This window comes from Abramis brama (genome assembly GCF_963993115.1).
Source record: "Abramis brama genome assembly, chromosome: 9".
NCBI classification, from domain to species: Eukaryota; Metazoa; Chordata; class Actinopteri; order Cypriniformes; family Leuciscidae; genus Abramis; species Abramis brama.
The window spans coordinates 10,462,568-10,490,354 of NC_139971.1; the positions used below are offsets into that span (position 1 = coordinate 10,462,568).

A 27,787-nucleotide genomic window follows, 5' to 3' on the forward strand; every position below is an offset into this window, starting at 1 on the left:
TGATGGCGTCATTGTTTTTGCGTGATTGTGTCGCTATTTAAATTGAATAATTTATTTATGATTGAGTATTTCATTATTTATTTAAATTATTTTCATTATATTGTACAGATTTTTTTATTTATTATTAATTAGTAAACATTAGAAGGTAGGCTATTATTGTTATTAAATGAGAATTTCTCAGGTGGGCTCAAGTTCAGATAAATCAATCTTTTTTTTCTTTTCTTTTTTGAGTATGCAATCCTTTTTTTAACGATCGAAACATCCAAATCATTCCTTTACAAAGAATAAGATACTTGTGAAGACCTGCAGTCAAACTGGTAAGTTCAGTGCACACACTGAATGACGCTGATGCTGAATGACGTGTCACAGAACATGATCCACCTGAAATAAAATTTCCTCTCTTTGTTTGTAACATAAACCAAATATTTGTAAGCTGATCGCTTCAACTTGAGCCCTGGAACAAATTAATCTTAGACTTACTATGCAGTTAAAATCCAGAGTTATCATAGCACATGCCATATGTAACTTATTTAGCATGTAAATTAACAAGTGGGACATTACAAGGTCACTAGTCCTATATGGCTTGCTAACATTTAATTTAATATTCAACAATATTAAGATTGAGAACTGATCTGAGCTGGACGATGACATCATGGTTTTCTCCAGAGCGGCTATATATAACTTTTTTACAACAAAAATGAAACATCACTGAACTTACTTAAGCTGGACTGTGACGCTATTTTCTTCTGGAGACAAACTCTGTTGCATTATTTTCCTGTTATCACTGTAAAGCTGCTTTGATACAATCTGTATTGTAAAAAGTGCTATATAAATAAAGGTGACTTGACTTGACTAGTCTCGCATAACCAGACCTTCAGATTGACTCCATCGCTGCTTTCATTGGCCGAGGACCGCTGACATGTAAAGCAACCAAGTTTGTTTTGTTCAGCATCATGTTTAGGGGCATGAAAATGTTCTTACAATAACAGACCGGCCTATAAAACTCTTGGACGTATTTAAAAAAGATTATGCTGCGAACTTCACATACTTCACAATCAAATACTTTTGAAAATCCAGCATTTAGTTGATCCTGATAAGCACTCATTGTCACAGTTGTAAACATGATGGCTTTGTTCCTCCATGAGGGGGTTTGGCGTCACAACGGCTTTGTTTCCAGGCATATCGTTAAAGAACGCAACGCACACGTCTCCCAGAAATCCTGCAGAATTCAACAAATGACGACTTCGAAACTCCTGAAGTGTTTCCAGTTAAGTGTGTCATTATGCATCAGACGTTCAACCAATGGTCCATTGGCGTGACGTCTGAGGCTGTGGTTACTAGGTCTCTGGCATTAGTGCAGTCATTGCTTAAAGAGTCAATGAAGAGTTTACCTTCATTTATCAACTCTTCAGCACAAATAAGTAACCACAAAAACTTTACAACATTACAGAAACTGTTTTAAATGTCAAACATAACAGCATTAAACACTAACAGGTCTTTCACTAAAAAAAGATAGAAATCGTAATATACACTGTAAAAAGAATACTGTGAAATTTACAATTTATATATATATAAAAAAAAAAAAGAAATCCACTACCCAATTTCCAAAGTTATCAAGACAATTTCATTAAGTCACTACAACTTAATTTTGAATTAAATTTGAGTTTAAATTACAGACACGCAATATTAAGTTAATGCAATGATCAACATTATTATTTCAAAAGAACTCAAAGTAATGTTTGCAACCTAAAAGGTTTAATTAAATCAATAAATTCGAATTTTTAACTTGCAACCATGCATTTATTTAAGCTGTGGTAACAGGTCCCCTGAATTATATTCTAGAGTGGAAGAAGTACCCATGTCTGATGATTCTCCTCAGGAAGCACCTGCTGTCCATTTCCAACAACAAACACTTGTGTCCTCCCACTCTCTGGGAAATAAGTGAAATTATAAAACACTGTGCTGCCCCCTTTACTCACTTTCCTCAGTAAGCAATTGTATATGATGCCAGGTCTTCATTGTGGGGACATTTTTTTCCTATGTTTAGGCATGTTTTTCTTTTGTTTTCAAATAATCATATTAAATCATCTTTAATTATTCAGTTTCAGTCTAACTGTTGATTGCTTAATGTTAACAAATAGTAAATTGCAAATCACACAAATAAAGATTTGAAACTTTGTCAGGACCGAGATATGAACTGGGCTGTGTGGGCCGAAAATGGTGCAGAAACGAGTGCACAGTCAGGGAGAACTCTTAAAACGTCTAAATATTGTTAATAAGTACAAAAAGTAAATCCAAGACAATCCATTAAGTAATTTCAAACTGTAACTCCAGATTGTTCACACAACACATAAAACACAGAGGAACAGAGCAAATTGAATACCCTGATTGGAAACAAGACATAGGAGAAAACAATGACACATGATACAATGGTGGAAAAACTGAAAGTGAAACACAATGAGGACCTCTAGTGGTCAAAACAAGTCCAAAGTCCTGACAAACTGTATTTACACGTCCCAAATTTTGTTAAAGGGTTGCAAAAATTGCAAATATCATAGAAAATAAATAGAAAATACAACATAAAGCTTTATGATCGTCTTTCTCCTTTCCACCAGATGGCACAAGTAAATCAATTTGAACGGTTAACAAAGTATTGCTCAGCACTCATTTCAGAGAATCTACAAACATCAAGTAGGCTACTACCATTCAAAAGTTTGGGGTTGGTAAGATTTTTTTGATGTTTCTGAAAGAAGTCTCTTTACTCACCAAGGCTGCAATTATTTGATTAAAAACACGGTAAAAACAGCAATATTGTGAAATATTATTACAATTTAAATGAATGTGTTCTATTTTAATATATTTTAAAATGTAATTTATTCTTGTAATGGCAAAGCAGAATTTCCAGCAGTTATTTCAGCAGTCACTTTTGATCAATTTAATGCTTCCTTGCTGAATAAAAGTAATTATTTCTTTAAAAAGTTCTTTAAAACTTACTGACCTCAAACTTTTGAACAGTATATTTACAATATTTAAGAATTTTCCACAAAATGTTTATAAAAAAATCTAAATCCATCAAATAATGAAATTCCATGCAGAAAAAACAACAACAACAATAATAAAAGTAATAATAATAAAGAAATCTTTTACTGTCCAAATGGTTAAAATTCTGTGGTTGACTTTTTACACCTACTCCATAATATTAACTTCAGTATTCAATTAAATTCAGTGTTGAATGTTATTTTTTTCCCTTGATCTTGCCTTGATGACTGTGTAATCAGTGTTAAGGAAAGTTACTTTTAAAAGTAATTATTAGAATATTGCATATTTTATTGAATTACTATCTAAAAAAAAGAAAAAAGTAACTAATTGTGTTACTTAGTTACTTTTTATGGAAAGTAATGTTACATTACTTTTGCATTACTTTTTCTTTCCTGGGCTGGGCTTTTTGTTTTTAAACAAAAAATAAATTAAAACCAACGTTCTTTTTTGTGGGGCAAAAATAAAGGCCCTTTCACACCAAAAGTGAAATGAATCTGAGGAAATGCAAATTGCTGAGGCTGAAGGAAATGCACATTTACATCTGTACAGTAGACTAGAGGGTGCAGCTTTTCAGCTGTGCTGCCATTCTCGATTGCAGAAGAATGAATGCATGAGAAAGTTCAACACTCTTAATTCAGCAATAAAAAACACTAATGTGATGTTTAACTATAAGGTATTTTTTGCTTATTTGTATGGTTGAATTGGATCATCAAAAGGTCAGCAGTAAAGACATTGATAAAGTGAGATTCAATACATAAAGTAGTTATTTGTTTTATTTAACATTTAATTATGGCAGGTTTGCTCTGAGTTTGCATTTCACTGATTTATTCATTTTGAGGAATACTGAATCTGTTTTTGTGCAAGTGAGATAAATAAACGCATGCTCACATTTAGTCTAGAACTACAATAACCATCATGTTTACACAGTGTACCGTCCACCGTCCGTGGAACGTCCTATAAGCCGTTGATCACTTGGAATCAGCTATGATTTATTTATTTATTTATTTAAGAATTTGTTTAATGCAGCATCCAAATGTTTATTGGTGTGTTTGGGTTGTTTTAAGTTTAAAAAATGTGAATAAATATATCACAGAGTATTTTGTTGTGGCGGTGATTAGATGAGATCTGTGGGGATGTCACAATCGTACTGCATTGTGGGATATATAGGTGCCTGAAGTGTACATATGAAGTAGACTCGCTCCCTCGGTCAAAATCGAGGGAGCGAGGGTCTGTCCATATAAACTTCCCTCGTCCACTTCACAAAGTAGAACGCACTTCAAAATGGCGGCAGGGATTCCTCCGAGGGGAAGTGCTTAGGGAAGTTCGCAAGTGCATGTCTAAAAGTGGACTGGAACGCAGCTCAGATGTGGGCCGGATCTGGGCCGAAACTATGTTGCTGTCTGGCACAACACCTCTGTCACATGTAGTGTAGGTAACAATTTGCACAATGAAGAAGGGTATCAGAAAGAACACCGTCTTTAAATCACAATACTCAGAAAAATAAAACAACCACGCAAAGTAGTCGAGAACCGACAAGGGACTAAATGGAGTATAAATAAAAGGTGAACATAATGACAGACAGGTGCAGATAATATGTAATCATAGGAACAAACGAGGAAGAGATGAATGAAACCAGAACTAAACAGAGCATGGATACAGGAACTAAAGGAAAAAAACAAAACAGAATATCAAAATAAGAGTTCTAATCATGACAGCCTCTGCATTTACTCCCAACTTACGTTACTTATTTTAAAAATAACTCAGATATTTTGTTGTAAATTTAAAAGTAATGTGTTACTTTACTAATTAGGCTAACTAGTACACACAAAGAAACTAGGTGAACACACACAAGCATAGAACAGACACAGAACCAAACCAAAACAGGAATAAACATACACTCAGGTTATTTGTAATGTGTTACCCCCAAGACTATCCTTTTTTCACACTGTATGTAAAGTCACCTTTACTCATATAGCACTTTATCCAATACAGATTGTTTCAAAGCAGCTTTACAGTGATAACAGGAAAATGATTAAGAAATGCAAATAGTTCATTTCGGATGTACAGCAGCTCTAAAAGAAAATGTGTCATTGTTCAGCTGAAGTCAGTTCAGTGTTGATTCAGTTCCGTTGTACAGATCATCAATTATTGAATTAGTTAATTTAATCTATAAAGCAGTTCTGCATAAAATGTCATGTCGTTGTTTAGCTCAGTTCAGTTCTCACCCATGTCAGTGCAGTCAATAATATTGTTGAATATTAAGTAAAGCCTAATAAGTTAGCAGAACTCCCAAAATTGAGGTATTTTTTTAGGTAATTGAGTTGTTTTTTTTGTTTTTGTTTTTTACATCAATGAATCAATTTAGTAGAACTTTAGATTTTGATTTTATTGTACATAAGCATATTAATTTGAACCCTACTTGGTTAAATACTTTGAGTTCTGGTTTACAGTGTACACAAGTAATGTGGACAATGTAACGTCATCTGTAAAATTTGCTCTGTTTTTGCTAAAAATTAGTTGCTTATCTTTGCAATGATAATTAATTTGCTTTATGTAATTTGTTTAACGTCACACAGTGCAGCTACTCAGTAGCTATAAAAAAATCACATAAAATTATTATGAACTAATTTCACTACACTTCAAAGCAGTGTGGTAATTTATTACTCGGCCAGATGAGGAAATCACTGAAATTAATCACTGCATGTAAGAGGCTTTTGTCTATAAAAAATATCTCCATGGCTTTTACTTTATTAAAAGGGCTTTTATTTTATAAAGTGCTACCGGAGCTTTGGGTTTACAAACCTTCAACCGGATGTTGATCGTTATTTACAGCCGGTGAGAATGGCGGACATGGACGAGCTTTTCGGTAGTGATGGCGATAGTGACAATGAGCAACGAGGTAGTTTTTACACTTGCATTATTGCATTAATCATTGAAAATGTGTTTCATTTAAGTGTTAAGTATATTTATCTCAGCAAAGCTCTCGTTTAGCGATATGTGCAGACAGCTGTAAGACGGTCATTGCTTCAGCACTGCAGACAGTTTTTATCACGTTTTATCGGTATGGTCAGATCAGGCATTATCTTCACAAAATAACAAATTAACCAAAGATATCGCCCACACTTAGAAGTATGTGAAAATTTTATGATCTATTTAAAAAAAAAAAGTAGTAGTCTTTCCAAATACGTCTATTTTCTATAATATGTATTATACATTTTTAAATATAAATTATAATAGGGTAGATGGACATTTCTTCCCCGTCAAAATATTTATTGTAAAATGCATAAACAAGTGCAAAAATTTGACTTGAATAAACCTCTTTCGCGATGTGCATGTTGCTTAATTTTTTTGCCATTAGAAATTAAATGTCATGATCATTATACAACTGTCCTGATAACATGCATATATATATATATATATATATATATATATATATATAAACCTGCTTCACTGTTTACAATTAATATTTTTGAAAAACGTATTCTTTTCAAATCAAAGTTATAATGGTCCAACCAACTGCAGAAAAAATGTAGCGATGTCAGAGAAGTCCCCTCATATGATCTCCTGTCAAGATAAATCTCAAAAACTCTATCTTTAAATATCAAATAATTTAATGTAATATAATAATTTGTATGACAGGGCAAGCTTCGTTCAGGTTTTAAAATATCATGTGGTGCAACTTCCCCAAATCTCAAAAATATTTATTAATTCATGATATTTGTAAAAAAAAAAAAAAACTCTTCTTTAATTGAAGACACTCTTATGGCATTGACAAATTAATTAAAATGAATAAACAGTTACTAGTTGTACAATTGTATAGCTGTCAAATTTGGAAAAGTTCCTCATTATGTAGCTCTTTTTGGCATGTAAACTGTTTCTGAAGGACTTGTTTATGGTCCGTGTTCCATATTGAAGCTGTAAGTCAGTTTGGATAAAAGCATATCCTAAATGACAAGTTAATAAATTAGTGTATGCTTTGATGTGTTTCTTCCAGCGTCCGCCTCTGGTTCTGGCTCTGGCTCTGGCTCTGAATCGGAGCATGAGAGACCCAGATCTGCCAGCAATGCTTCTGGCAGCGAGAGCGACAGGGATCATGACGAAGATGAGGATGAAGATGGGGTAAAGCCAAGCAATAAAGAGCTGTTTGGAGACGACAGCGAAGACGAGCGCGGGAGCCAGCACAGCGGCAGCCAGCGCAGCGGCAGCCCGTCAGAGCGATCAGGCAACCAATCAGAGGCGAGCATGCGTTCGGACAACGAGCACAGCGGGTCAGAGGGCCATCACGAGGAGGACGACGACGATGATGACAGGGGCCACAGGTCAGATGTAGGGAGTCCAGTCTCAGGAGCAGGAAGCCACAGGTCTGACAGAGGAAGTGCAAGTCCAGTGTCAGAGGCGGGCAGCCCACGCTCAGAAGCTGGAAGCGGTCATTCAGACCCTGGGACGCCTCATTCAGATGGAGAGGGGTCAGGGAAAGATGTCCATTCCGGAGATGAGAAGTGGGGCGAGGATGGAAAAAGTGACCAATCAGAGGACGAGGACAAACCACAGAACTCGGATGATGAAAGGGACCATTCTGATGATGAAAGGGAAAGACAAAAATCAGGTGTGGTATATTCGCAATGTGATTTATTATTATTTTTTTATTTAGTTTTTCCCCCAAACGAGTTCAGCACAAACTCCGCCCCGAAGCTAGATTTTATTTGTCGTTTAAATCACAGTGCATAATGTTATAACTTATACTAATGCTGCCTTCACGTGCTGTCGGAAATTTCCTACTTCCCACTTCTGAAGTCATGATTACGAGCTTGTCGCATTCAAGTGCTTTGTTGTCAGAAAGAACAGGAACCGTGGAGGACACCAGGTTTATTATTGCCAATTTATTGGGAAAATTTGATAAAAAGCCAAAATGATATTTAGCATCCCATATTCATTGTCAACCATATAAACATTCACCACGCTATCTACAGTATAGTCACTGTATACAAGAGTCACTGTGATAATGTCACAAAAAAATGTTTTTTGTCATTTTTTGCCTTGATGACATATCTAAATTAAACGATGGTGGGATTAAAGCGTTCACATGCTTATTTTTTCCTTTTGATCAGATTTAGGGCTGCACAATATATCGAAATCATCTAAATATTGCAAATGTTTATATCGCAATATGCTTATCGCAACGGCTTGCAATAACTGGGGTCATGGACAAAAGACAAAGAGAAAATCACTCACTGCTCTTGGCTGAATAACTTTTGTAACTTTAAGAAGAATCAGTATATATTTAATTCATACAGTGAAAACTAAGCAGTGTTTATTTTTACATTTGATTATTCAGTTTCTGTTGTTAAATAAACCTAATGTAGGATAACCTGAAACCCTAAACCCCGTGGTTTACACGGATGTTAAAATAACACTTCTTAAGCTACAGTAAAACACTGCTGTTCACTTTCAGAAGTTGTAGGGATGTTTTCTTGTCACAAAAAGAATGTGAAACACGTATGTAGACTATATAATTTTAAATATATTTTAAAGATAATTTAAGTTTACTTTACACACTTTAAGCATTATCGTATCGCATATCGAATATCGCATTATTTAATGAGTTATCGCATATCGCATTTTTCTTCAATATCGTGCAGCCCTAATCAGATTATTTTAGGTCTACATCACCCCTTTCAATTTGATTGACATCAACTCAATTGAATGGAGGTGTTTATGCGAAACCTTTTCAATCCGACTGAGCAATCAATATGATTAATAACCGCTCATTTGGATGCATGTAAACGTAGCTATTGTATTTGTGTCAAAAACGAAAGTTTTAGTTTTCATCTGATATTATTAACATGTTTATTCTAACAAATCTTTCTGTTTGTGATCATTCATTTCAGAGTCTATCAAGGGCAGTGACAGCGAAGAGGACTTCACACGCAAGAAAAAGAAAAAAATCGCTTCAGACTCCGACTCGGATTCTGACCGTGATTCACAGAGGGGTGAGTGACACACACTGCTGTGATGAAACGCAGCGTCATACACACAGCAGCTCTGTTCAAATCTGTGTTTGTGTGCGTGTAGGTAAGAAGCCCGCAGCGAATGATCTGTTTGGGGAAGCAGATGATATTTCATCAGACAGCGACGCAGAGAAACCTCTCACACCTGGGCAACCAATGGTGAGACATGTACACACACAACATCAGAATAAATGAATCTGCTGAATAACTAACTATATATTTTTGCTGATTTTCTCAAGCCAAGCTACCTTTCTTAGGGGGGTTGAAATATGTGACCCTGGACCACAAAACCAGTCACAAGGGTACATTTTTTGAAAGTGAGATTTATACATAATCTGAAAGATGAATAAATAAGCTTTCAATTGATGTATGGTTTGTTAGGATAGGACAATGGTTGGCCGAGATACAACTATTTGAAAATCTGGAATCTGAGGGTGCAAAAAAATCGAAACATTGAGAAAATTGGCTTTAAAATTGTTCATTTATTTTCGCGATTGTGCTGCATTCACTCACAATTTTTTTTTTCCATATATTTACAGTAGGGAATTTACAAAATATCTTCATGGAACATGGTATTTACTTAATATCCTAATGATTTTTGCATAAAAGAAAAATCGATAATTTTGATTGGCTATTGCCACAAATATACCCGTGCGACCTTTGACTGTTTTTTGTGGTCCAGGGTCCATTAATGTAAGTAAAAAGTCCTCAAAACAGTTACAGAAGACAAATAAACAGTCAGCAATACAATAAGAACAAAGAAACTAAAAATACAAATTAAATAAACAGTGCTTTGTTTTTCAGGAAGATGTACTAACAGTGTTCTAACAAATTAAGACGGCCACAAATATTACTATTGTAATTTTACTGTTGTTCTCTGAAAGAAATACATGTATGTATTTTTTTTTTTTATTCATTCGTGTATTTATTTAGTTTACTGCACAATAGTATTATTACTATTGTTATATATTTCTTTATTGATTTTTATAATTTAATGAATTTTTTATTAAAAAAATAATTACTACATCTTGGGCATCTTGTCATAATTTAGTTTTACACCATATTCACCCTCTCTAACACCTAGAATTAAACGGGTTGTTATATTTTACTGTATTTTCAGTAGGTACTACTTTATTTCATGGTGACGTAATTACACGTTAGTATGCACTTGCTATACTAATAACAGTAAATTATGCATAATTACAAGTAACTAATCCTTACCCTATAGTATAGTAAATATTACTCTCTACTTATTTGTGTAATTACACTGTAACAATATCACCTTAAAATAAACTGTAACCCTTCAATATGCAAATTACTGATCAATTGAATTAATCTGAACTGAATACATAGGATGGTGAGGACGGTCTGGAGGGAGATCATCCCGAGGAGGAGCCGGCTCCAGAGACGAGGATCGAAGTGGAGATTCCCAAAGTCAGCACAGATCTGGGCAGTGAGCTCTACTTTGTGAAGTTGCCCAACTTTCTCAGTGTGGAGCCCAGGTGTGTGAATGTCTCCTGGAGAACTGAAGGAGTTTCTAAATGCTCCATCCTAACAATCCCAGTCAGTCAGCAGTTTGTCTCCTCTCTCAATGTCTCTCCACAGGCCGTTTGACCCTCAATACTATGAGGATGAGTTTGAGGATGAGGAGATGTTGGATGAGGAAGGACGGACCCGTCTCAAGCTGAAGGTGGAGAACACCATCAGGTGGCGCTCTAGGCGCGATGAGGAGGGCATCGAAGTCAAGGAGAGCAACGCGAGGATTGTTAAATGGTCAGACGGCAGGTGAGGAGATGCATGCAGAATTCGGTGCTGGAAAACTGCACAGAATCATTTCAGCAGGTGCTGATTATCGCTCGGATGATAAAATTCAGCAGAAATCTGGAAATCAGCATTGCTTTTTCTCGTTCTGCAGCATGTCTCTGCACCTGGGGAATGAGGTGTTTGATGTGTATAAAGCTCCACTGCAGGGTGACCACAACCACCTGTTCATCCGCCAGGGCACAGGACTGCAGGGTCAGGCTGTGTTCAAGACCAAACTCACCTTCAGGTGCGTCTCACACACACTCACACACACACGCACGTTATAGGCTGCATCTGAAAGCTTAATGACTTTGCAGGCGCATGAAGGACGGTACCTCACTAAACTAATTTCGGACAGGCTTCTGAGGCAGCATAGCGGTTTAATGATCTACTACAACAAAATAAAGAGAGCTTTGGTGATAAATAAACAAATGTATAATTCCTAATACTAATTTCTTGCTAGAAATCACATCAAAAGTGGAAAAAGTTTGTCAAAAATGGACATTTACATACAAACTGACCACCAACCGCAACTTTCCGACATCATATTTCTGTTATGGAATGAAACGCACAGGATTATGGGATATCAAAGGCAGCGAGAGATACATCTATGCTGCCTTCAAAAATCGATCAAATAATGTTATTTCAGTACGTGTCTTGTTGCCTTCCTGCTTGCAGTGGCAGCATTTTTCAGCTTTCGGACACAGCCATAGTATTGTTAGTGATGATATATCACTGGTTGGACGCTAGGTGGTGCTATTGGGTAATTTTTGCTAACCAGTGCTACAGGATCACATGTTTTTGTAGGCCACAACCTGGACACAAGTTAGCACTTTAGCACTTCCGGTTTCATCATCCAAGTCCTAATCATCCTTTAGTGACAGTTTCACTCACTGTCATAAGCAGGTATTCGTTAGCCTCATAGCATAATTGCCTAAGTCATATTTAAAAAAAAAAAAAGACTTGGGCAATTATGCTATGAGGCTAACGTATTGTTTGTTACCATGATAACCGCATGCATCTGCATTGAATTTACATTTTGTGTATGAAAAGTACCTCTACACACGAGAGGAGGCTGCATGATAGCAAAAAAAAACTATACATTTAGTGCTATTCTATTTATTATGGTATTTGATATAGGAACTATTGTTGTTTTTCAAGTTTCAATCATGATGTTCCTCCATTTAAGCCAGTATACAATTTCATACTGGAATCATCTTTCAAATGTTATAACCAGTACTGCAAGCATATATACATTTAATAAATGTATTTAATCTTATTTTACTCTTATTTATTTATTTTTCAATTCAAGTTTGAGAATAGCGCCTGAAAACAAAGCCGCTGTGACACCAAATGCCCTCATCGTTCATTTTAAAAGAACAAATGTCCTATGCTCAAATAATATGCATTTGCAATAATTCTAAAATTAAAAATGTTGTTTAAAATAGTTGTAATTAATTAAAGCATATCACCCTTCAGGATGCCTGTATGTGTATTTGTACACGTAGCTGACATGTATGTGTGTTTGCAGACCTCACTCCACAGACAGCGCCACACACAGGAAAATGACCCTCTCTCTTGCTGACCGCTGCTCAAAGACACAGAAGATCCGAATTCTGCCCATGGCTGGCAGAGACCCAGAGTCCCAGAGAAATGAGATGATCAAGGTAAAACAAACACACACACAAACTTGAACTCGGCAAAGAGATTTGAGTTTAGACAAGACTGATGAAAAAAATTCATGTCAATACAGAAATGCTGTGTTTTCAGAGGGAAGTTATATCACAACGTGTATCCTCCTCAATAAAAAGTTCTTCTTTCTGAAACCCTGGAGTTTTAGGAGGAAACGAGGTCATAGATCTGTCTTTCTAGGGAGTTTAAGCATTATGTTTTGAATCTTAAGGCCCCGATACACTTGGTGTGGTGTCATTTCGAATAAAATCAGGCCAAAACGAAGTTCGTTTTTGTTTTTTTCGGGAGTTCGAAACGGCTTCTCTGACTTTCCGGAAAAGTTTGCTCTGGCTGGTAAACGCCATCGAACTACCATTGGTCCGTGACGATGATTTAATAGGAAGGTGTGGCTCTGAAGCTCCGCCTTTTTTGACGTGGAAATCTTGTCCGGTCCATTTCTTCTGTTCTGTCCCTCGAGGTCGGACGCCGGCGAGTAGAAACATGAACACACTGGAGAGTCGCTTTATAGTAGAAACTGAAGTTGTAATTGTCAATTCTAATTGACAGTGACATGTTTTTTTTTTTTTCATGTTTAATGCTGTAAAGCAGAGTCCTGCACTGGTCCTGTTTGGTAAACCTGCACCCGCCCCGCCCCCGCATTACTTAAAGTCCCCCTGTAGTAAATCAACTTATCCCTTAAAATTCATCTTTAATCACCAAAATTACATTTTTAAAAGTTTTCCTTAAAAATTAATTTCTTCATGCCTTAAAATAGCTTGAATGTAACTCCACACCTTTGCCTCATTTAGTATACGCGGTTCTATGAATATTCAAATTAGCCCGCCTCCACTCACTCGCACCAGTTCAGAGACCCATTGACGATCACACGTTAATGTGAAACATAACACATAACACCCGAGCTGTTATCCGACAGCAGTCAATTAATTCAAGTTTTATTGAAAGCAATCAAACCAACATTAGGCATTCTGAGTTGATGTATTTAAGAAAAATAGAATGGTAATAATTAACAGGGAAAAAAGATAAGAGGGTGCATCCGTAACGGTACAAAACTTTTGTTAACAATCTGCCCATACAGGCTATTTTGAACAAATGTGCATAAATCACAGATGCTGAGATGTCTCCATAAAGGAAAAGAAAGTGTCCATACAGAAAGTGAGCAAAGAGCGTTCCACTTATAATGACTGAAATCTGTCAATCACTTTAGTTTCAGCGACAATGCTAGAATGCTGCAATTCACGTTGTAATGTGAAACCTTTGACTGTCTGACTACAGAACGTGAACACAAATAAGCACGGGATCGTTTGAAAGCCGCTGCCTATCAGTGGGTAACGGATTGAGTCGAATATTCTTTCCTATTGATTCCCAACCCGCACGCAGAGTAAATAATAGGTAAATATTATTCCACCTGTTACATCAAATATAAGCGATTCACCCATCGAGTACCCGCAGGAACCCAAGTGCATAAAGGACTATCCTGTAAAGCTGCTTGCTTTAAAGCAATCTATGTATAACGTGCTATAGAAATAAATGTGACGTGACTTTACTGGAGTGCTGAATTACAGAGCTTTTGCAAACATAAGCACATCACTATGATCAGATGCTTTCTCAATGGTTGTTTTCTCACTGCTGTCATTTTTGCTGTGTGTTTGTTGTTGTTGAAAGGGAATTCACATATTTCACACATTACATATTCATCTAAATGTCCGGATGTTCGCTAACACTATACCACTGGTCACGTTTTTCGAACTTCTTTTTACTCCTAAGCAAGGAACGAGAAATAACTTAGCCTTGAGTATATCGGGGGCCTTTAAAGGTCAACATTACACACAATGACTCTGCTCTTGTCATTTCAGAAAATCTCATTGTACAAATCTGATAAGCTATTGCAAAAGACAGCAGTAAACATAACAGACTTATCAGAGTGTGTGAAGACCAGGCCATCTCGGCTCACAGCACGTTTTCACACACACACACACACACACACACACACACACACACACACACACACACACACACACACACACACACACAGCAGATCTTGGCAGCAGCAGGTTATGCACGTATGATTTGAGCTGTGTTATCTAAACAGATTGTCTGACAGCTGAAGTGGAGTACTGTAAATGTTTTATCTATTTCTTCTCTCACATTCGTTTTCCTCTGACCAGAATTCTAATGTCCAAAGAGCCAGATTTCATATCAGATGAATGACCATAAGTCAATTCAAAGACCTAGACACCATTAGACAGTCTTACTGCCATAAATGTTGATGTGTAATAAATGAAGAGCTATAAAAAGAGTTCGGGTTTTATTGAAATTGATTTTGAGAGATAATAATCATGCATAAATCATGCATAAACGCCTGGACCTGTTTTTGATTCAACTGGGCCTGAATTTACTTTGTATATACACTACCTTTCAAACCTTTCGGGTCAGTAAGATTTTTTTTATTCAGCGAGCGTGCATTAAACTTATAAAAAATGCCAGTAAATACTTTTATTTTGTTACAAAAGATTTGTATTTCAAATAAATGCTGTTCTTTTTTAACTTTCTATTTTTTTTATTTTTTTTAAGGAGAGCTCCGGTCAATTTTAACATTGAGCTCATTTTTTTGTAAATTTGGAGTGCTGTCAATACAGAGAACAATGACAAAAATCGGTGTTGCCTACACCGTGTTATCCTCTTTTTAAAATTTGCACCCTGTTGACTTCAATGGGGCAAGTTTTAAACCTGCTTTTAGCCTCTTAACATCCTTGATGTGTCATTACAAGTGCCCAGCCATTGTGAGTGATTCCTTCGGAGTGAACGCGGGTGAATCTGACTGCAGTAGATGTGAAAGATATGAATAAAAATGAAGTTAATTCAGCCAGCGCACATACCTGTATTTACTTCCTGTTTTCGGTCGAAGTCCACAGTAGTCGATTGTCGAGTTCATGCGCATGTTTAGTTACCTATGATCACGCGCGTGAACTCGACAATCGACTACTAAATCACGGTTTCCAGAACAATATTCAGCAGCACTGTTTTCAACACTGATGTTAACTGATAAATGTTCCTTATCAGCATATTATAATGATTTCTGAAGGTCATGTGACACTGAGGACTAGAGTAATGACTGCTTAAATTTCTTAATAAATTGCATTTAAAAAATATTTAAGTAGAAAACTGTTCTTTTGAATTGAAATAATTTTTCACAATATTATTGTTTTTACTGTATTTTAAATCAAATAAATAGCCTTGGTTATCATAAGAATATTCTTTAAAAAAAAGTATTTTTAACAGTAGCGCATATACAATACAAATTCAATACAATATACAAATGCAATACATTCCAGGTGGCTTCAACGGCATTTACCGTCCTTTGGATGAGACGTTAAACCGAGGTCCTGACTCTCTGTGGTCATTAAAAAATCCCAGGATGTCCTTCGTAAAAAAAGAGTAGGGGTGTAACCCCGGCATCCTGGCCAAATTTGCCCCTTGGCCTCTGTCCATCATGGGCTCCTAATCATCCCCATATACTGATTGGCTTCATCACCGTCTCCTCTCCACCAATAAGCTGGTGTGTGGTGGGCGTTCTGGCGCAATATGGCTGCCGTTGCATCATCCAGGTGGATGCTGCACATTGGTGGTGGTTGAGGAGATTCCCCCCTTGAATGTAAAGCGCTTTGAGGTCTCAGAAAAAGCGCTATTTAAATGTAACAAATTATTATTAAAAATTATTTATGATTTTAGTGTTTAAATGTAAAAGTTTAGTATCTGACAAACCCCAGCAATCTCTGTAAAATGATTGTATAAAAAAAAAAAAAATCTTGATTGATTGCAGTTTCATGGGAAAGTCGTGGAACTTCTCTGATGAAAAGTGTGGGGATCCTGGATCAAAATGTAATAAATGAAAATATTTATTAAATCCAATAAGGTTTAGTTCTTTACTCAGATAAAAAACTCAGTCTATATTTATCTCCTCTTTGACTGATAAACTAGGAAGTGGATGTGTTCCTTCAGTGTAATCCTGCAGTGACATCAGTTTCTTTTTCTCTCTCTGTGCAGAAAGAAGAGGAGAGATTACGTGCATCTATCCGCCGCGAGTCCCAGCAGAGGCGCATGAGAGAGAAGCAGCATCAGCGAGGTCTGAACGCTGGGTACCTGGAGCCAGACCGCTATGATGAGGATGAGGAGGGTGACGAATCCATCAGCCTAGCCGCCATCAAGAGCAAATATAAGGGTGGAGGTCTGAGGGGTAGGTGGTGGCGTGCCAAATATTATACATTGGGCGTTGTGTATAAAATGCTCAAACATTTTCAGATTGTACACTGTGAAAAATGTCAGACCTCTCCAACTCAGAAATTTCTAGTGACTGGTCACATCAATTTTTTTTTTTAAATTGGCCTAATTGAATTTCTGTGAATTGAATTTGATGAATTGTGGCAACAGTCTGTTAACATGGGCTCCATTAGAAATATGTTGAGCCAGTGGAAAAATTTATTTTACCAAACCGTGTTGTTGGTCCAATTAAATGTTTTAAATTTTAGTTGCAATTTTATTTCTCACTGTCCCAACAGAAAACATGTGTGAAAAACAAAACAACACTGAATACATTCAAGAAGTCTTCTGCGTAACAGGATCTCTTTATGTGGTGGTGAAAACTTTCAAAAGCGGCTCTGCATAGGTTAAAAACCTGCAAATAAAAACTAACATTAATGTCAAGCTTCCCTGCATCACATCTGGAATAGAAGATACTTAATTAAATAATGAGGATGAGACAGTCAGTCGATTTAGATATTGCTTTATCGTTTATTTTGTGGTATGTAAACATATCCAGCTTTTCAGTACTGCTTAAAGTTACTGACACGAGTGTTAAAAATATAAATCGCAGATAATCGCAAGCTTGACGCGTTTTATATTAAAAGGCAATAAGTCCCAGGCCGACGCCAGCTGCAGTTTAATGACACTGTTCAGCGGTCATGTGGTGCACACATCACACAAATTACATCTCAGAAGTTGATCAAAACTGTGTTTTACTCTTATGGCTACCATCAGATAATTGTGGTAACTGGGAAAACGCTCTTGAAACCAATGAATGCATGAACTCAAAATTTTACAAAATGTATTTTAAACTTTATACCGGGTCTTAAAGTAAACGTCATAACGTCTTAAATCATAACGTCTTGAAACTTATGACGATGATGTTTATCAACACCCCTTTTTATTTCTAGTGATGCACCGAAATGGAATTTTTACCGAAACCAAAAATGTGTTAATTTAGCTGAAAACAAGGGTTATTTAATAATCAATTCATTAATCAAATTGTTTAGTAATTAACAAATAATTGTAATATATAAACATTTAAACGGTGTCTGTAATGACCGATTTATTGAAACATTCTGTAAAGGAGATATAACAGGTTAAGTTTAGTCTTTCATATCAAAAGTCACAAAGCGTATTGTGATTATTGAATGGTGTAGTTTTCACGCATCAACTGAAAAAAGCATATAATGAAAGGATTTAAGAATTGATATCAATTCATCAATTCATATCAAAGATTGATTAAAATTGATTAAACCCAGAATTGTCAACCCAGCCCTAGCATCCACACAGCTGACATGTAGTTGTCATGTAGTGACACGTGCCATCTGAGAAGTGCTAATTAAGGCGAGACACTACAGGTGAATAGGGTAAAATTTTAAAATAATAGATATCACCATGAAACTTCCTCAGTTGATTACTTACACAAGTATATAAAAAAATGTATTACAAGTTTTAGAAATTTGTATGTTTAATTATGCTAATTATGCATTATCTCATTGAATATGCACGATTTTGCATATATTTTCGGTAGATAGATCTGAACATTTGATAAAGCCAGGTGCAAAATTATTTTTTCATTTTGTTTACACACAAGATGAAAATAAAAATGCAGAGGGATTTCAGGATATATCCTTTAATTACATAGGAAATCAAAATATACTGTCCATGGCCATAACAAATAGATTTTCGCCATATTTTTTTTATTAAAATGTCACATAAATCAGGCCAGGAATGATTTATTAACAAATCGCTCTGAAAATATCTTCAGAATACTGCTAAGTGTATAACTGGAAAGTTTGGTGTACATAGGTGCAACATAGGCTGAGATGTTTGTACTGGAGAATGACAAAAAACTCACTTTGAGAAAACGGCAGTTAAAGATTTAAATAGCTCTAAATGAGAAATCGTCGTTAGCTTTAAATCCCCCTTTGGACATTCACGATTGGTTAGTGATAGAAAGGAAATGCCCATATTTGGGTTACATAGCGTTGTGCAGGAGACTCAGAGCTTTACAACGATACCGGTCACGACAGACTTCAGTAAACAGACGGATCTCAGCGTGTCGCGTTGGAATGCTAACTTCTTGGTAAATTCGGGAGAAACTTACTGCCGCAAGTAAACAAAATGTAATAAAATAATGTATATTTTAAATTATATTTTGTATTAAAGTATATTTTGTATATCTTAATGTATATTTTCAACGTTTTCTTTATAGTAGCTTGAATGAACACATATTGAAGGAGTAAACTAGCCCAAAATCTCAAAACTGACCACTGCATGAAAAATCTGTTTTTGCCTGCCGTGTCTCGCCTTAAACAGCGCATTTTGGTCAATGATTTTGGCCTCCAAAACCATTTCATCCAACATGCTGTATTGGGACATAGTTTTTGGTTGACGGAATTTCTGTGCATCACTAATCATTTCCATATGCTTGTAGCCATTCAGACATATGGTACCTGTAAACCCGTTACACCAACTAAACAAACAGCTCTGACATCAAACCTTTAGTGTGAAAATGACCGCCTCTATAGGAAGTAGGTCAGTTGAAATGGCCTCTGAACTGTGGCGGGGTGCTGTGTCTGTCCTCTATATTGTATTCCATCGCTTCCCCGTGGGTCAGTGTTTCTGCACAACAGATTCTTTGAGTGAGATTGAGACCTGCTGCGATCAGCTAGAACATTTTGTACAGCAACAACAGCTTGTGTTCCCAAAACAGTACGTCTCACACTTTCTCACTGACAGTAACCGTTACGGCCGTTAGCCGATTACCTGCCGACTCCTTAATACTGCAATACTGTCGGAGTCCAACTGAGATTTAGATTAGTTTGTTCAGTTTTATTTGTTTGTGCCAGTAAGAGGTATTTAATGAAAGAACATCTGTCTGGAATGCTTGAAATTGTGTCCTGAATTCTGAGCTGTGCTAAAATGTTTGTTTGTTTGTTTGTGGGTCATAGAGGAGCGAGCCAGGATCTATTCGTCAGACAGCGATGAAGGTTCTGATGAGGACAAGGCCCAGCGGCTGATGAAGGCCAAGAGACTGGACAGTGATGAGGTGAAACTTTCAGTCCAAACAGACCGTTTATTTAAAAAAAACTTGGAAAAGGAATATATGATATGATATGTCATAACCAGTAGCACAACACTGACTGGCCGTCCACTTTTTCAGCATCCTTGGTTACAAAAGTATATTTCCCATTTGTTTTCTTCAGTAAAGAGATCAAAGCCATGAACTAAAGTAAACGACTTTAAAGGTCTACTTCACACAAAAGTTAAAATTCTGTCATCATTTGCTCCTGTCGTTCCAAACCTGTAAGGCTTTCTTTCATCTTTTAAACACAAATGAAGATATTTTTAATATTCTCTCATCATTTTTGTCTATTATTCATTAGAGGTGTGATGAGATCTTGATGAGATAGAAATGTGACGATATTTCTCGTCGAGGTGAAAGCTGTTTGGTGATATCAGCATAGAGTTGAGTTTGTGGCAAAACCTTTTATAGTGCTTGCTTTATGTTGTTCTGTCTCATACTCAGAAAGTAAAACTAAAGTCACATTCGTTACAAGATATGGCTGTCATGATTCCTCGATAAAAAAAAATGCATCTAAAAAAAAAACCTCGATTTTAATTTACCCACGTCGTTTAACCAGCAAAATACGGGAAGTGGCCGGAAGAATCAATGGACCACATTATTAGACTGTTTTCTAAGGCTGTAGCCACTGTACAAATTAACCTTTTCATAGTGTTATTGTAAAATTAAATAAATGTGCTGCGGGTTTCAGAGTGATTTCATTGCAATTTCAAAATAAAAGTTTAAACCCTTGCAGTTTGCATTTGGATATCAAAACGTTCTTGTTCAAGAAATTACACTAGCATTTCTATTGTAAAGAAGTGGCCAAATATTAAATATTAAGTGGACATTTTAATTAAATGTTGTTTGGCCAATAATAAACAAGGATTTGATCATGCTGTAAAGTGTAACAACAAAAATCACCAGTCCGTTGGCGCCATCTACAGGCATTTGTTATAATGCGTAATGTACAGAGGTTGATTATTGTTTATAGTATGTTACATGATGATCTACAGTTATGGTCAGAATTAATGGCACCCCTGGTAATATGATCTAAAATGTCTGTAAAAAAAATAAATCTGCATTTTTTTATCCTTCTGATCTTTCGTTCAAAAAAGTTGCAAAAAGCTAACCTTTCATTGAAGTAAAAGAATTGAAAGTGTGGGGTAAATCACATTATGAAATGTTTTTCTCCAAAACACGTTGGCCACAAATATTGGCACCCTTTTGTTAAATACTTTTTGCAGTCTCCTTTTGCCAAGATAACAGCTCTGAGTTTTCTCCTATAATGCCTGATGAGTTTGGAGAACACCTGACAAGAGATCAGATTCAAACTCTTGTGAAACAAGAAGTCATAGCTAGCCAATTTCATGTTCTTAGTCACGCTGATGTGCTAAAAAAAAAAGGTAAATATTAATGGGAATATACTTCAGAGATATTTTACTTGTAAAAAAAATCTAGGGGTGCCAATAATTGTGGCCAACGTGTTTTGGAAAAAAACATTTATTTCATAAAGTGATCATATTTACCAGGGGTGCCATTAATTCTGACCACAACTGTATTTTAACAGTTGTTCAATACATTTATGATAACTTTCTTTTGATGCTTTATTTGAACCAATTATCATTGCCTCATTGTTATTATATATGCATTTTAAATAATTTTAAAAGTTGTTGTTCACTTAGACCCATTTTTATTACCACAAAATTTTTTATCTGATTACTCAATCAAAATAATTGAGTGATTACTCGATTGCCAAAAAAATCGTTAGTGACAGCCCTAGTTAAAACATTAAAAATGCACCTGCATAGTTTTGCATTTTGTGACTTTCAATCACATATTTTGTCATTGAAGATTTCTTAAAGGGGTGGTTGATTATGATTTCACTTTTCTAACTTTAGTTAGTGTGTAATGTTGCTGTTTGAACATAAGCAACATCTGCAAAGTTACAACGTTCAAAGCAAAGGGAGATATTTGCTTTTAAAGAAATCATTTTTTAACAAACGGCTGGTAGGGACTACACAAGCTTCCTCCTGGGTTAGTGACTAGGTTATCACTAACCCTAAAATTTACATAAACCCCGCCCCCGGGAACACACAGTCCATGTTGAGAAGAGGAAGAGTTACTGTAGTAAAGCACATTTGTGAGTCTGCTCAAGCTGTCGCAGCTGTCTTTTCACATGCAATACAGTACGTAACACAAATGCAATAGCTTGTCACTCTGTAGGCATCTTACAACAGTTCCCACACGAGCGATTTTATAAATGATCATGACAGAATATGCTAATCAAAGACTTGAAGATAGTTAACTCCACATCAGCAACATAAATTCATCAACTAACCATTCAGAAACGTCCTGTTGCATTCTACATGTTGTAACTTCTTCTTGAGCCTCTCCATCATTGTCCAACTCCAGTTTAAACATAAAAGGCAGAACAGTTTCTGACATTGTAGTGCGTGTCTGTGTGAGGTAATCGGAGCTGCTAACACAAACAAGCTTTTGAAGCAGCAGCTCATTTGCATTTAAAGGGACACACTAGGGCTGCACGATTAATCGTATTTTAATCGCGATAACGATATCTGCCTCTCTCGATTAATTTAAAAGAAATCGTCGCGATATTTGCCCGCTCGTTTTTTATCCTGAAAACGCTTTTTTATTAGACATTTGCATTATCTTGCATTGTAAACAAGTCCCCACTAGCATTGATGTTTGTGGTTGCCAGATCTGAATAGCTTAAATCTCCCAAATTACCCAAACAGAGCTTTTCTCTTACATTTTATTCCCCGTGTTTTACTTAGTCGGTGCAATCTGGCAACCCTGCGCGCGCGCTCTACACTGCGGAAAAAGCACTGATCTCCACAGCGATATTCTGTTTGCATGAAATTGTTACACAGCCAGTCTGTTTCTTCACAAGCCACTTGTGCTGTTTGTGTGACTAAATCTGTTTCTAAATGAGTTTCGCTGTTCTATTTTTTGAAGTTTAAGTTTTTACCAGTTTTCATGATGTGAATCAGTTGAAAACGACAGCCACTGCCCGTTTTCAGTGTGTATCAACAAGTGCTAGACTATTTTTCTTTGCAGTACGAATTTGCTGAGCGATCTGGATCTTTACTTTGTCTCATTTTCAACCGAAATGTGTCGCTTAGAAGATCTAATGTGAAGACGCATCACAAAGCGCTCATCTAATGTTAAATCATGCCATTTGTATTGACTTGCTGTCTGAGGAAGTTGTAGTTGGTTAAATGAAGTCTGATGGTTTGAAATTAACACCCGTCAAATGCGGCTAAAAATGAACTTTGGCGGGTATCGCTGTCAAATCACTGGCCAATTTGGCATGTTATTATGTTTACTCACTTTGCTGGGGAAATTCGCGTAAACCAAATCTGCTCGGATTTTGCGCAAATACTCATGCAAAAACGTTAACTGTCTCTTCTCTTTCCCTGTAGTTTCTCAAATGAGAATAATCGTGATTAATTATCGCGATTATAATTTTGAGCAAAATAATCGTGATTATCATTTTAGCCATTATTGTGCAGCCCTAGGACACACACAAAACGACGTGTTTTTGCTCACCCTCAATAAGGGACAATTTTAACATGCTGTAAAAAAAATCATCTGTTGGGTATTTTGAGCTAAAACTTCACATACACACTCTGGGTACATCAGAGACTTATTTTACATCTTGTGAAAAGGGCCATTATACCACCCCTTTAATAATAGTGTTAAAATATCACCTTCTCGGGAACCCAATATTGTGTATCATCTCATGAGCTAAGTGTTTCATCACACCCCTACTATTCATTGAAAGTCCATGCAACCAAAACTTTCAAGCTTCAAAAAGTTTGTCATCGTAATCCACTGCATGCAAAAACCAATGAGGTTCATTCTCACCCGTCGAGCAAGTACATTTGAGCTTTTGTTTGATCAATGTTTATATGTGAATAAAAAGACATCATATCATCATCATATAAAGTGATTGTCTCTTCAGAAGACTGATCTAAACCACTCAATTTCTATATATTAATTCTACAATGTCTTGAAGCTTGAACATTTTGGTGTGGACTTTCAATAGATTGACAAAAATAAAAAAAAATGACTGAAAGTCATACGTGTATGAACTGACATGAGGTTGAGTAAATGATGACAGAATTTTCAATTTTGGGTGAACTACCCCTTTAAGATGAATCACAATATTTGATTATTTTGCCATGATTCTTGTTTCTCTGGTAACTGAATCCTGCTTAAGTATTGTTCATAGCGAATAATTGCTAAAAACAATTTTGCTGTAGAGAGAAAATGACTGGGAGTTATGCTTTTCAAATGTTAATAGGCTAGCCGATCATAACAGAAGTCATTTACATACAGTGAGGAAAATAAGTATTTGAACACCCTGCTATTTTGCAAGTTCTCCCATTTAGAAATCATGGAGGGGTCTGAAATTGTCATCGTAGGTGCATGTCCACTGTGAGAGACATAATCTAAAAAAAAAAATCCAGAAATCACAATGTATGATTTTTTTAACTATTTATTTGTATGATACAGCTGCAAATAAGTATTTGAACACCTGAGAAAATCAATGTTAATATTTGGTACAGTAGCCTTTGTTTGCAATTACAGAGGTCAAACGTTTCCTGTAGTTTTTCACCAGGTTTGCACACACTGCAGGAGGGATTTTGGCCCACTCCTCCACACAGATCTTCTCTAGATCAGTCAGGTTTCTGGGCTGTCGCTGAGAAACACGGAGTTTGAGCTCCCTCCAAAGATTCTCTATTGGGTTTAGGTCTGGAGACTGGCTAGGCCACGCCAGAACCTTGATATGCTTCTTACAGAGCCACTCCTTGGTTATCCTGGCTGTGTGCTTCGGGTCATTGTCATGTTGGAAGACCCAGCCTCGACCCATCTTCAATGCTCTAACTGAGGGAAGGAGGTTGTTCCCCAAAATCTCGCAATACATGGCCCCGGTCATCCTCTCCTTAATACAGTGCAGTCGCCCTGTCCCATGTGCAGAAAAACACCCCCAAAGCATGATGCTACCACCCCCATGCTTCACAGTAGGGATGGTGTTCTTGGGATGGTACTCATCATTCTTCTTCCTCCAAACATGTTTAGTGGAATTATGACCAAAAAGTTCTATTTTGGTCTCATCTGACCACATGACTTTCTCCCATGACTCCTCTGGATCATCCAAATGGTCATTGGCAAACTTAAGACGGGCCTTGACATGTGCTGGTTTAAGCAGGGGAACCTTCCGTGCCATGCATGATTTCAAACCATGACGTCTTAGTGTATTACCAACAGTAACCTTCGAAACGGTGGTCCCAGTTCTTTTCAGGTCATTGACCAGCTCCTCCCGTGTAGTTCTGGGCTGATTTCTCACCTTTCTTAGGATCATTGAGACCCCACGAGGTGAGATCTTGCATGGAGCCCCAGTCCGAGGGAGATTGACAGTCATGTTTAGCTTCTTCCATTTTCTAATGATTGCTCCAACAGTGGACCTTTTTTCACCAAGCTGCTTGGCAATTTCCCCGTAGCCCTTTCCAGCCTTGTGGAGGTGTACAATTTTGTCTCTAGTGTCTTTGGACAGCTCTTTGGTCTTGGCCATGTTAGTAGTTGGATTCTTACTGATTGTATGGGGTGGACAGGTGTCTTTATGCAGCTAACGACCTCAAACAGGTGCATCTAATTTAGGATAATAAATGGAGTGGAGGTGGACATTTTAAAGGCAGACTAACAGGTCTTTGAGGGTCAGAATTCTAGCTGATAGACAGGTGTTCAAATACTTATTTGCAGCTGTATCATACAAATAAATAGTTAAAAAATCATACATTGTGATTTCTGGATTTTTTTTTATTTTTATTATGTCTCTCACAGTGGGCATGCACCTACGATGACAATTTCAGACCCCTCCATGATTTCCAAGTGGGAGAACTTGCAAAATAGCAGGGTGTTCAAATACTTATTTTCCTCACTGTATAGAAGTCTTAAAGATACAGTAGCAAAAACAATTCTAAAGCTCTGAGAGGCTGGAAAAAGTCTGACTTGTCTTTAAGACACCTTGATTAACACCAGAAGTGTATGTTAGGGAATTAAAAAATAATATTTATCATTTCTTTCAGGAGGGAGAGAACTCTGGAAAGCGAAAGGCAGAGGAAGATGACGAATCTGCAGCCGCCAAGAAACCCAAAAAATATGTCATCAGTGATGAAGAAGAGGAGGAGGAGGTGGGAGAGGGAGAGGGAGAGGGCGATGGAGAGGGCGAGGGAGAGGGAGAGGCAGAAGGAGAGGGAGAGGGCGAGGTGGAGGATGTGGAGGAAGATGAGTGATAATTTTTTTATTTTTTTTTTGCGTTTTGTGGTTATTTAATCACAATAAAGTAGGTGGTTAATCCATAAAATCAAATCTGCAGTTATTTGTATATTTTATAAGGATAGAAGATGCTCATCATTACAACAAAACAATAAAGAGCAATAACCTCGATGTGGCCTGCTTGTGGTTTATTAAATGTGTAACTGAAATATTGCACTGTAATATGTTTAATGTTCATTTTATAATAAAATCACTGTTCTAAAAGTTTGACCCCTGAACTGTAAAACTTAAGAAAGACAAAAAAGGTTGAGGAACGCTGCTCTACTCGACACTGACAGAACTTTTTTTTTGTCTTCTGTTCAGTGTTTTTTTTTTTTTTTCTGAAAATAAAGATGAAACCGAAAGGACAATCTGTGTGTGATGGGCATTTCAAAAATGCAAAATATGTTTTAAACAGTTGCTGCGGAAATCTTAAATTTCATTTAAACCTTCACATGCCAAAATAATTACAACGTGTACCTCTGGGGGCAATAAGATACATTTCCAATATTAAAATACATTGAGTAAATGCAAAATGTGGTTTTTAAATGTATCTTGGACAATTTAAATATAATGTCCAAGCAATAGATAGGAAAATATTAGAATGTATTAAAAGGTTATACATATTTTATAATCTGTAATTTTGTGGGTGCAGATTAATTTGAGCAGGACTTTATGTCCTGGTAAAATGATTAACCTAATTATAACCTGTAATTTCTGAATGCTATCCATCACAGGTGCTGTTTTATTATTGACATGTTGACTCTGTTTGTGTTGGTGAGCGTTTTCTCACAGCACCTGCTGAATCTTCCGGCTAGAGAGAGATTTGAAAGGCTGTTTATGTACAGATCTCGCCCCATGGCCCCAGAATGACGCACACACACACACACACACACCCTTGTACTTCCTGGAAGGTAATGCAGGCCGCCTTACCCTGCATTTGTTCTCTTTTATTACTGCAGAGCTTCTGATCTATCGAGTCACCTCTCTACAGCTGCAGACACATTTAACCATCTTTTTCTCTTTCTTTTAGTGTTGTATGCTGCCATAATTGTGTTACTTAGTTGCTTTTTATTGAAAGTAATGCGTCATGTTATTTTTGCATTACCTTTTTTCACCTGGGTTAGACTTGCTTGTTTGTTTTTTAATAAAAACATTTTTTTAAATTGGCAAATGTGAAATGAATAAGCCTCAGTCTGAAGGAAATGCAGACAAACCAACAGAAATGTCATGTTTAAAGTTATTTTTGCTTATTAGTATATTTGAGAAGGTCAGCAGAGAAGACATTGCTTAGTAAAGTGAGATTAAAATCTAAAGTATTTTTGTGTTATTTAACATATTTAATTATTGCAGGTTTGTGTATTAATCTGAGTTTGCATTTCACTGTTTTTATTCATTTTCAGAAATACTGAATGAGTAAATGCATGTTAACATTTAGTCTCTTATAACTACAATAAGCATCATGTTTCCACAGCGCACACAACAACAGGACAGGGAGAGCTGCCATGGGAAAACAGAGTAACTGGCATTA

At 36.5% G+C, this 27,787-nt stretch overlaps 1 protein-coding gene across 1 annotated transcript; it reads left to right on the forward strand.

The window, feature by feature from the left end:
- Positions 1 to 5,856: 5,856 nt before the first annotated feature.
- On the forward strand, positions 5,857 to 26,388 carry leo1 (LEO1 homolog, Paf1/RNA polymerase II complex component). Its single transcript, XM_084124048.1, has 11 exons — positions 5,857 to 5,938; positions 7,034 to 7,645; positions 8,928 to 9,029; positions 9,112 to 9,206; positions 10,401 to 10,549; positions 10,653 to 10,832; positions 10,963 to 11,097; positions 12,382 to 12,517; positions 16,587 to 16,776; positions 19,799 to 19,896; positions 26,028 to 26,388. The coding sequence occupies exons 1-11, from the start codon at positions 5,881 to 5,883 to the stop codon at positions 26,232 to 26,234; spliced, it is 1,962 nt and encodes a 653-aa protein (XP_083980174.1). The 5' UTR covers positions 5,857 to 5,880; the 3' UTR covers positions 26,235 to 26,388.
- Positions 26,389 to 27,787: the final 1,399 nt, after the last annotated feature.

Bases quoted from the DNA above. Each gene is read 5' to 3' on its own strand.
- leo1 (XM_084124048.1), top strand. From the start codon at position 5,881: ATGGCGGACATGGACGAGCTTTTCGGTAGTGATGGCGATAGTGACAAT. The intron at 5,939-7,033 runs GTAGTTTTTACA...TGTTTCTTCCAG, and splicing joins TAGTGACAATGAGCAACGAG to CGTCCGCCTCTGGTTCTGGC. The intron at 9,207-10,400 runs GTGAGACATGTA...CTGAATACATAG, and splicing joins TCACACCTGGGCAACCAATG to GATGGTGAGGACGGTCTGGA.